Below are 11,396 nucleotides of genomic sequence, written 5' to 3' on the forward strand. Positions count from 1 at the left end.
CCAATTAACGATGGAATGCAAATATTATGCATAAACTAATGAATTAAATAAGAAAACGAAAGAAACCTAGTCAAGGAAGCGTGCACAATTAAGTCAACCTTCTTGTATGACAGAAATTTGCTAGTTGTACTTCACCCAAAAGTCTACGATTCCTGAATCCCCAGTAACCCTTTTGTTTAACCCCAACCGCTTGCATAGATCCTCTCTCACACACTCTCTCTGCTTCTCTCTTAAATACCCCAATACATATCACTTCCTTTCCAAACTTCCTCTACACAAAAAACTCCCTCTTCTTTCTTTTCCTCTCTCTTTTCCCCCCCACAAAAAACCCTACTGATATTCTTAGTTATTCACCATCTCTTCTTAGTTTTCTGCACCACATCTGTTAGATTACCAGCCATGGTGGTGGCATCTCCAAACCCAACCCGCAACGAAAAGATCCAGGCCGTTGATCTTCCCATCATAGACCTCTCAGCCGAGAGGTCACAAGTGAGGAAGCTCATTGTCAAAGCTTGTGAGGACTATGGTTTCTTCAAGGTCATCAACCATGGCGTCCCAAAAGACATTATATCCAAAGTGGAGGAGCAAAGCCTCAGCTTCTTTGCCCAACCAGTGTCCGAGAAGCAAAGGGCAGGGCCTTCCGATCCCTTTGGCTATGGCTGCAAGAACATAGGCCTCAATGGTGATACGGGAGAGGTTGAGTACCTTATTTTCAACACTAACCCAATTTCGATTGCTCAAAGATCCAAAACCATCTCAAATGAGCCTACAAAATTCAGGTACTCTCATTCTACACTCATCACAAATGTATTTTTCTTTTATAATATAGAAAGTTTGAAGTGTAGAATGAAATTTGTTGAATGCTAATAACAATTCCCTATATATTTATATATATATATATATACACACACGGTAGCTATCTCAGTAGTTATTATTGGGTTTCAATTCTTTATAGTTATTAGTTACTTTTTCTTTAGGAAGGTGGTACATGACTTGTAAAATTTAGCTAAAATTTATTTAATGAAGGACGGTCGGGGGAAGGGTTGACAATTTTGTGTAGGTCTAGGTACAAACTGTTCATTAGTTAGCCATTTACTTTTAAAGAAAATGATGGACTTGTTTGAAAGTGTGTTTTTCTTTTTATAAGAAGTACGTCAAATTTCTTTTTCAAAATTCCTGGGTTTAGGATTTCAAAACTTGGTTTTTTAAGTCTACGGTTTAATCTTTTTTTTTTTTTTTTTTTTTTTTCTCTATCACAACAAACTCATTTAAAAGAAGATAAGTTGATCAGCTGCAAAGTTTATTCAAATTCAAACAAACTTGATGATTTTAGTTTCTCTTTATTTCTTATTTATCCAATTTCTCTTATGATTCGAATTCATTTCAAATATTTCTTTGAACACAAAATAATAATTCTTCACTAAATAGAAGTGCAAATAAGTTGGAATTTGGAATAACTATTTGAAATGTTAATGACAAATTTCTCCATTTTTTGTATATGGAAAATCAAAATTAAATTAAAATTGAAAAGTCAAAAATAGAGGAAACCCATTTGGTTATTCACGTGACTTGTTAAAATCTAAACAAACACTGAAAAGTTACAAGGAAACAAAGAGAAATTTTATTTGAGCCCATACAACATTTCTCTACATCAAAATTACTTTTTACATCCATATTATTTTTAATTAAATAATCAATCTTTCTTTAAACCAAAATTTACTATCTAAACTACCTTCACAAACTCAATTCAATATATAAAAATTCATCTTTAACCTATTTAGAAATAAAATCCCAAATGAGTGAATAAAGAATTAAGATTTTTGTCATGGCAACCAATTGTTATAGATGAATTGATCAGCATCATCAATTGTTTTTTAAACTTTTGCAACTTCGGTTTGGGGTGCAAGGTTGTTAGGAAATGATCTTCGCCAAGCTCTTAATAGAGTAGTCCAAGTAGCTAGCCTGAATGTGATTCGTGGAACTGAGTGATGAATTTGTAATTCAAGATTAAACAGTTCAGTAGCTGCTAGGCAAGCAGTTGAACTAGTACTTTGGAATTTGAATCATGTAAAATTATGTGGACACCTTAGTGAAAATAAATTTCAGTAAAACTTCTCATCACGTTTTATTGAAGGATCATGGCAGTAATTTTCATTTGAGCGATATATGCTGCTTTTACATGCATACATAGTTGAATTGGAAGTAGAACTGAACAAATAACGAGAAGAGGACTCACACTTTCATAATGACATGGAAAACATTTCGATGTGTTGAAAGCTTTCTGACTCTTTTGTTTCTTGTGGTGATATTGCTTGTAATTATTGCTCTTGTTGATCAAGTTAACATGAAGCTAGAGAGGAAATGAAAAGCAACCTAATTTGATCATTAGGTGATCGTAGGGTTTTATGGTAGCTCTTAGGAATTTAGTCAGAATGAATATAGGGTAAAGATTGTGTGATTGTAGAACTTGATTATTGAGTATGGGTTTATTGATAAATTTTAGTTTTATTCTTAATTTCATCTTGTACTTGATGATGATTATGCAGTATAATAAAATAGACAATTCATATTTAGAATTTAAGTTGGATACAAAATGAAGTTTGATTCAAATAAAATTTTCCAAATTGAACAGTAAGAAATAGAGGAAACCCATTTGGTTATTCACGTGACTTGTTAAAATCTAGACAAGCACTGAAAAGTGACAAGGAAACGGAGCGAGATGACTACCTCTTCTCGACTCCTAGCTGTCAGTGACACATCCACTGAATCGGACCCTCCACTTCCTCCTCTCTGTACAGATTGTACACAAATTACAGAGCTAGCATGTATTCCATTATTGAAGGCAGATTATCTGCCTTCTTGTTTGGATGTATTTTTTTTATTTTTTTATTTTGTATTGTTACGGTTAAACTACGTTAATATTTTATATTAATTTTTTATATAAATAATAAGAAAAAATATATATATATATATATAAAATATTAACATAATTTAATCATAACCTTACAAATAAAAAAAATATCCAATCAGGAACGCAGACAATCTACCCCTTCCATTATTCGAAGGAATCAGAAAAGAGAAAAATCGAGTACAAAATTGTTGTACCATTATTGTGTTGAAAATTGGGGAATCAGAATGACGAGTCAGAGGCAGTGTCACATCAAGAGCGTCAAATCATATCATAAAATAATAAAAACGAATATGATTTTATGTTGTTATATTTTTATTAATAAAAAGAATTTTGTTAATCAGAAGTCTAGATTATTGTGTATATTTTATATCTAATCTTCAAGAGATTTTTAGTTATCCTCAGTCGGTTGTATATCTCATAATGGAGTTAGAAAGTGACCAGTTTTTAGACTTTGTTTTACATAAAAACTAACAAGACAATGGTATTGAAAAAATGGAGTCAGAGCAGGAAAACAAACTGCTTATTAAAATAAGTAAGAGATAAATTTTCATGAAACAAGTTTACACTATTATGATCTCTCGAGTTCTTAATACTTAGTGCCAAGTCATGTAGAGAAACTCTTGTACAACATCTTCTATAAGTGATCTAAAACGTTATGGTAGCCATGAATTCGTTTAGGATCCATCGGTTTCATGCAGAAGGTGAAAGAACTGCAAGCTAGACTGTGGGTTCTGAATATCCTGATGAATTGAGTGGTATTGTCTGAACAGCTCGGCAGTGAGTGGATACATTGCAGCAGTTAGGGATTTGGCATGTGAGCTCTTGGATCTGATTGGTGAGGGATTGTGGATCCCTGACACATCAGTCTTCAGTAGGCTGATCAGGGACGTCGACAGTGACTCGGTCTTCAGGCTCAATCACTACCCGCATCTACACAACAAGAAGGACATCTGCAAGGATAATGATACGTCACCATCCTCCATCAGTAACATCAGCAAGGTAGGGTTTGGGGAGCATTCCGACCCTCAGCTCCTCACCCTCCTGAGGTCCAACGACGTGGGCGGCCTCCAAATCTCTCCACAAGATGGGGTGTGGGTCTCCGTCCCCTCTGACCCCACGGCCTATTGGGTTAATGTGGGTGACGTGTTGCAGGTTGGTCGATTTTCTCTCACCCTCTCTCTCTTGTTTCTCTCTCTAGATATTCACATGTCATGGTAATCATAACAATCTTAAAAAGAAGACTTTGAATTGATTGAGACTGACTGAGAACTGATTTGGAGTAATCGCTGCAATTTTTTGACTGCATGTAGCTTTTGCATTTTATGGTAAGTGGGGGCCCAGAATTTTGAGTCTAACCAATCAGAGTGTGTTCTTAGTCTGGGGGATTCGCCCCATTGGGTAATTGATGACTGCCCATATTTGAAAGCAGATTGGAACTGAAAAGTGCTTTGGTTAGTTGGAAGCATGCCATTTATGGTGTGTTTAGGACAACCTCACAAAACCGGGTCATTTTTCCTATCAAGTTAATTTAATTGTGTCCAAGGAATATGAATATCATAAGTAATTACACACCTAGACCTAATCCCCTTTATGTTCCCTTTGGGTTGGTTTCCTTTGTTCAGGTAGTCATAGTCCTTCCTCTGCATATGAGCTTTGTGGGTTAAAGCGTGCTGACTGATGATAATCTCACAATTTATCAATGATTGATAGTTGGGCATGGGTAGCTGTCAGTCACTGTTGAAAGTGAATCCTACAACTTATCAATGACTGAGATCACATGCATACGTTTGACATATGTTGTTAAAACAACAAATGTATTTATTCGTAGAAGTTAGAACAAAAGAGGGGGAGAAGCATGATAAACCTTAACTTACCTCAAGTCATAACAATAAGAATTGTCCCACTGAGTATTAAAAAATAGGAAAGAGTATTCATACTTCTTAAAAAATTTAAACTAGGGTTTGCATACTTCTTAAAGAACCCAATTCAACCTAAGAAAGGTGCTCGTTAGGTAGTCACGTCTCATGATAAGGGACATTCCTTTTTGGTTGGAAATGAAAACAACTTCTCATACATAATTGAAGTTTTTTTTTTTTTTTGTTTTTTGGGGAAACGGTTGAAGTGACTTTATGCTTTTCCAAGCACAACTTTCTTAAAGGTCATAAAAAAGTTTGGCAATCAATTTAACACCAAGTTATGAATCATATCAATAATATAGGTGAGATTTACAAACTTGCATAAATTTAGAATGTAGTCCCATGCTCATAGACAACATCTTCAATAATAGTAAAATACTGTTGCTTTTGTTTAGCTCAATTGTTTTTTTCACTAATTTTACCCTTAATTTTGTAAGGCCATGACAAATGGAAGATTTGTGAGCGTTAGACATAGAGCCTTAACCAATCCAACAAAGTCTAGAATGTCAATGGCGTATTTTGCAGCTTCCTCCCTGAACGCATGTTTGAGTGCTCTTCCAGAAATGGTCACACCGGAGAAGCCTCAGCTCTACAAACACTTCACTTGGGCTGAGTACAAGAAAACCACGCACTCTCTACGCCTTGGTGAAAACCGTCTTAACCTCTTCAGAATTTCTACCAATGATGAATGCTTCATAGATCAACCGCAGCAATGAGAAGTCATAGAGAAAAAGAAGATGAGGAAAGTGAAAATTCTTACTGCATTGTGAAGTGAAGCAGCTTTTTTTCTTTCTTTTTTGTTCTTCATGCATTCAGTTTTTCCCAAAGTTTTTCTTACTCAAGCGAAAGTCATAGACTTTGTACTTATATATGGGAAAATGTTGTACTTAATTAGGTTATCGATGAAAGAAAAGGAAAAAAAAAATTAATCTCAAGACCTATGGTCTATATTTAGTTTCTTTTCGATATGGAAAAAAGTTGAGATAAAGAATCAAACTCTTATCGTGAATGTGAATGTGACATTTGATATTTTTATTTTTATTTAATTGAAAAACTGAAGATGAACATCAAACTTTTATTGTGAATGTGAACAAATTAATGCTCTATTATTTGAGATTGAAACCCCACCATCAAAATGATTGATCTTAGGTTTCTAAGCTGTGTATGTATTCGTTTAGTTTCAAAAGAAAAGGTTCAAATATCTGTCTTGGTGCAATTCTCAAAAAGAAGAAAATTTTGCCTGCATGCACGTGGGATTCTTTGTAAAGGGAAAAAAGAAAAATGGTCCCTTTTATTTTGGTGCAACCGTACAAGTGTCCAGCTCATGGCATCGAATGACAATCTTTGGCAGGTATCCTTCTAAAGATTGTTCTCCTCTCCTACCTTTCAGCATGGACCAGACCGCACCATAATAATCTCCACTTCAAATATGAGAAAGTGGTGAGATTCTTATGTATCATCATAATATATTCTTATGAATTTACGACATTCATTTTTTGACCTGTAAACTTGTAAATGTAAAATATAATTTTGATTATACGTAAGGATTTTTGTCTCGACATCATTACTAATAGGACATAAAGTATGATGTAAGATGATGTGGAGGGTAAGAATCTAACGAAAAACCATCAAAATTATTTGCTAGGTTTATGGATCTGGATACAAAGAATTATTGAAATAGGTAAGGACTAGTGGCTAGTGTGGAAGTGTCCCTTCAGGAGTTGTGTGGCCCCCAACTGCATCCTGCAACCCAAGCACGAAGAAAATCACACAGAAAGCTGCAAATATTCTTCAGCCAAAACCACTCGTTTAATTTTTTCCGGAAATCATCTTTTTATTTTATATGTTTCGTGATTTATAATCTAAAAGCCCCGATCTTAAGCACGAAGTCTATGAATTGAGTACAAAATGTGTTGAGATGGATTCCTTCAAAACCTTGAGCAGCAAAGAATTGTTCTTAAATTAGTTAGGCATTAAGTAATCTACTCGGATGAACCTAATTCCAACGCACAAAATGAAATAAGAGAATTAATTTGCTAAACTCCGTTCAAATTTATTACATTTTCCACATCGTATAATGATACATGTAAATTGTTAAGCCATATAAACATAGGAGACATGAGCTAAAAGGCTCTCCTAAAATCAATCTGTACTTCAATGGGGTATATGCTATCCACACACCTCTTTTTATTTTCCACACACTCTTCTCAATTTCCGACTGTTAGATCGAATGAATTGAAGAGGATCACTGGATAGAAATTAACAAGGGGTGTATGAAGTAAAAATAGGTGTGTGGATAGAAATTACAGAAGAATATGCAGTTTACACCCGCTGGGTGTTAGAGAAACTCCAATGCCTATCCTTGTTTTGGACCAAGTCACCTCCGAATCATCATCCACGGTTTTGTTAGTTACCCACGTTCACCGCGTTGCCCACAAGCACCGAGCATAAATATATCCTTGTCACTAGACCGCTACCTGAGATTTTGCTGCGAAGCGTGAACACTTCTTTCGACTAGTTTTGTTGAGAACACAAACGCAAGTCTCGAGAAGTTCATAATCTTCCTCCCAAAACAACAATGACGCTTTCTCGGGGTTCTCCAAAAGCATCTTCGAGCTTAGGTAACCAGCAATTGTCCACGTCTGGTGAAGCCGGGATTGCTTGCCTACAAATCTCCCACTTTTTGTGTCATAGTATTCGGGCCAGTGATCCATAGAAAGCCTCTTTTCTGCCAAAGCAACTGCCTTTTCCGCTAATTCTGTCCTCCCCATCTTGATGCAAGCCAATGTGAACTACGATAATTATAAAAGACAGAGTTACAGAAAATCAGATAATTGGGTTGCAGCACATAGTATACAGGATTTATAGAACTAAGGACAATCGACAGGGGCACAGAATAACTCTCTGGATCACCTCAACAAAGTAACCCCAAAAAGAAAGCGAAACGATCTAAAGAAACTCCTTTTATGGACATACCTGCCATAGGAGGGTTGGCCAAGATCCGCCATTATGATATGACCAAGGCCTACAAGTGGAGACAATAAGTGCATAAGAAATAATTCTACCGGGAGAAAAGCTTGTAGTCAGAAGATTTGCAGAACAAGGAGGTATACATAAGTAACAAAGAGAATAAAATTTGTAGAGCCTCACGTGTTTTTTGGGTCACCACCAGTAGTTATTCGCCATTCTTCATACTCCAGAGCAGGGTAGCAAATTTTAAGGGGCATTTGAGCCACGAAATCATCCCATTTGGACTCAATCAAATTCAAAATACCCTCATTCTGTCTTTGGGTACCCAGAGATGATACAATGGACCAAAGATTTCCAAGAGTGAAGAACCTAAAATCCATATGAGCAGGTTGCAGATTGCCGATGAGGTAACCACCTTCCTCAGGAATCCAATCTACTAACCAAGAGGGAATTTGATCTGGATAGATATTGAACCTGTTGATGGCATCTGTGGAATATTCCTCTGTCTTGTAACGATAAATCTCATTGATCTTCTTCATATCCGCCCAATAATACTCTCTGATGTGAAATGAGAGTGCACTAAGTCGGTTATTGACTGCAGTCACCAAATCTTTTGTTCCATCATTGACAATGAGCATTTCACGTGAGCATCGTAAAGCTGAATAAAACAATGCCTGTATAACCAGATTTGTTAAGTAAAGTACAAACCAGAGAGGCAAGCAAAATAAGGGGCCAAATAAGAAGGCAAGCAGAGGGCTAGTGTTCTATCTAATTGCTTAATTAAGCAATTTAAGCCACCATTCCCTTGGGGGACACTATGATAGTTAGGAGTTTTCTCTTAAGAAATATTGGACACAACCGATGGTGTGACTTCTATAGAAAGAACAACGGACAACAAAACCCAGCTAGAAGCCTAGGATATGACAAGTATAAAGGCACTAAACATTTTTACATTTTCAAACTTACTTGGATTTCGAGAGGGTGTCCATGAATACCCATCCGTCTATCAATCATACAGGACCCATCAGTGACCAACAGGGTTGGAAACATGTCAAATCTATTTTTTAAACACAGATTAAGAATCAGCCTTATGCCTGTCTGGAACTCCACCCTTTCTTGTAATGCATAATCACCCGTGATCTTTCCATAAGCTCTCAACAAGATAATCCACCACAACCCTGTCAAAGTAATTCAAATATAAATCAGATACTATCTAACTGATTGTAAGATTGTAATGTCAATACGGTCTCCAACTCTCCCCTTTGCATCACTTATCCCAACCCAAAATGGACAAGAAAAAAACTGAAACGGTACTTTATATATGTCACAGTAACCAGCAATTAAGAATAGATTACCTGAATCAACAGGTGCTACACGGCCGATGGCTGATTCACCAAAATCAGGATCTAAAACTTCCTCAAATTCTCCTGGGCTTCCATCAAGAGGAACAGTCCTCACTTTAAAGCTTGCCGGCATCAACCCTTGCCCAGGGCTGTGGCAGTCCACTGTCTTCTCCCAGCTCTAACAAATGACCAAACAAGAATTAATCAGATGAGCAGTCACAAAAATGTGGCAATGCTCAATGCGGAACCAGATTACCAAAATATATTTGAATTTTGAACAGCATGCCAATTTCTATTCTTACATGACCACAGATGTCATTCGGGGTATCAATAAAGAGTTAAACAAGTTAAATTTGGTAGTTGGAGGAAACAATGAGATCATATACAAAATTTCAAAATCAAAACTCTAGCAACAAAGTTGAAATAGCATTGGTTTAAAACAATCGTGGGAAGAAGAATAGACAATACCATTACAACCAAAAGTTGAATGAGCATTGGTTTACAAAAAAGCTAATGGCAACATATACGCAACTGATAAAGATTGTGACATTACCTGTAACTGCAAAGTGTGAAGCAGAAAGTTCTTGACAATCTCCGCATCCCCATTGAGCAAGAAAGCAAGTGCCGATGGGACAAAATCACGAACAAAGACCTGATCGTAATTGAGGGGTGTCTTGTCAGCCGGATCAGTAGCAGCAAGAGTTCCCACCGGATTTCCACAGTAACTAACAACGGAATCTCGAAGTAACCTCCAGGCCTCCTCTTCAATATCAGACAGCTCTCTCTCAACCTTATTGTCATTCAAACCCTTGGAATTACCTACATTTACATTTACATTCACGTTTGAGCTATTTACCTCTACCCTAGACTCCTCTTCCTTAACTACATCACCACGATCCGTCTCAATCCTCTCAACCACTAAAGGTTTCACATTCAAGCCACCTTGAATGTAAATACTCTCGAACGAGGTCTTCCCTTTAACCTGAGACTCCACCGAGGTTGAATGGTTCCTAATATCCGACGCTACATTCGGTATCACTAAAACACCCCTTCTCCTACTACTACCCCTCCTACAACCAACACGGCTATTCGCCGAATAAACCCTAGACCGCCCCCAATTCGAATCGAAACCACTAAAATCTCTCCGATTCGGATCAATTACACGTATGTACCTTACAATCTGGGAACTACAGCCACGATCGTGACTTCTGGATCGCAATTTCGACAAATTACCAGTAACTTTTCTATTCAATTTCGGCTGCCCAGAACCGAAGATTGAAGAACCTCTGTAGCCATAGCCCGTGATAATTCTACAACATGGTCTCAAGCTCACGGTACAGATTCCAATACAATTGCTGCTACTCATTCTATCTATATTTACACTGATCACAAAATCCACTATTTTTTCTCCCTTTTTTTCCTTAAAAATTCAAAAAATAAGTACCAAAAACAGAAATTTGTGTTGTATTTTGGTAATTACGGCTCTGTTAATCTCGAAAAAAATTCAGAAAAACAGAGCTCGATCCGACGAAATTCTTGGACTATATAAATTATCAGAATTTAAAGCTAAAATTATTAGAAAAAAAAACAGAAAGTAGACGTTACTTACAGTTGATCTGCGCCAAGAGTTCGAATGAATTCGAATGCGATGAAGAGAGAGAGAGAGAGAGCGTGTTCGATCGGGAAAGTCGGTTGAAACCCGCTGTTTTATAACCAACGGAAAGGCTAAAGTTAGGTGGGACCTCTATTTTTAATTACATTAATAGCCCTGCTTGTGCCGGGTTATAGGTGCATATTCGAGAAAGGGGTGGCGTTTTTAAACGAGGCTAAATTTGTCCTTGTACTATCAGTAGGGTCCCTTGCGGGGACCCACGGTGTCTCGGTCTTCAGAATTAAAAATGTGCGGAAATCAATAAAGCGCGCGTCTGCGGGTTTGATATTTAGATGACGTGGGGGATGAGCATGTTTTGGATGACGTGGAGGATTGGGTAACAGGCGGGGTTCCAACAGCGACGGAGGAAAATCTATACGGAAACGCACGCGTGCGTGCGTGCGTGCGAGTAGGTTGAGTGCTTTGACCAGGAATATCTGTCAACAAGTCTTGCACGTTACCGTTAGAATCTAACTTCAGATTTGGGTCAAGAATATTGGGCTTGGAGGCTTCAAAGATTCAAATCCAAACTTGGTTTGGTTAAGGCCTTTTGATGCAATTGGTATTCTCTGGTCTTCAAATAGGGTGGTTTTAATGGGCTCAAA

The 11,396-nt window shown here is 37.1% G+C and overlaps 2 protein-coding genes across 2 annotated transcripts; one reads left to right on the plus strand and one right to left on the minus strand.

Annotated features, from left to right (window-relative positions):
• The first annotated feature begins 252 nt into the window (after positions 1-252).
• On the plus strand, positions 253-5,856 carry LOC137738345 (gibberellin 2-beta-dioxygenase 2-like). Its single transcript, XM_068477983.2, has 3 exons — positions 253-779; positions 3,682-4,063; positions 5,265-5,856. Exons 1-3 carry the CDS (start codon positions 400-402, stop codon positions 5,541-5,543), a joined length of 1,041 nt encoding a protein of 346 aa, XP_068334084.1. The 5' UTR covers positions 253-399; the 3' UTR covers positions 5,544-5,856.
• Positions 5,857-6,859: 1,003 nt separating this feature from the next.
• LOC137737859 (alkaline/neutral invertase A, mitochondrial) lies at positions 6,860-10,822 on the minus strand. Its single transcript, XM_068477427.2, has 6 exons — positions 9,694-10,822; positions 9,153-9,318; positions 8,764-8,975; positions 7,978-8,471; positions 7,804-7,852; positions 6,860-7,619 (listed from the first exon to the last, which is right to left on the minus strand). The coding sequence occupies exons 1-6, from the start codon at positions 10,504-10,506 to the stop codon at positions 7,293-7,295; spliced, it is 2,061 nt and encodes a 686-aa protein (XP_068333528.1). The 5' UTR covers positions 10,507-10,822; the 3' UTR covers positions 6,860-7,292.
• Positions 10,823-11,396: the final 574 nt, after the last annotated feature.

The sequence above is a fragment of the Pyrus communis genome, chromosome 13, assembly GCF_041283825.1.
Source record: "Pyrus communis isolate YQ-2024b chromosome 13, ASM4128382v1, whole genome shotgun sequence".
NCBI lineage: Eukaryota > Viridiplantae > Streptophyta > Magnoliopsida > Rosales > Rosaceae > Pyrus > Pyrus communis.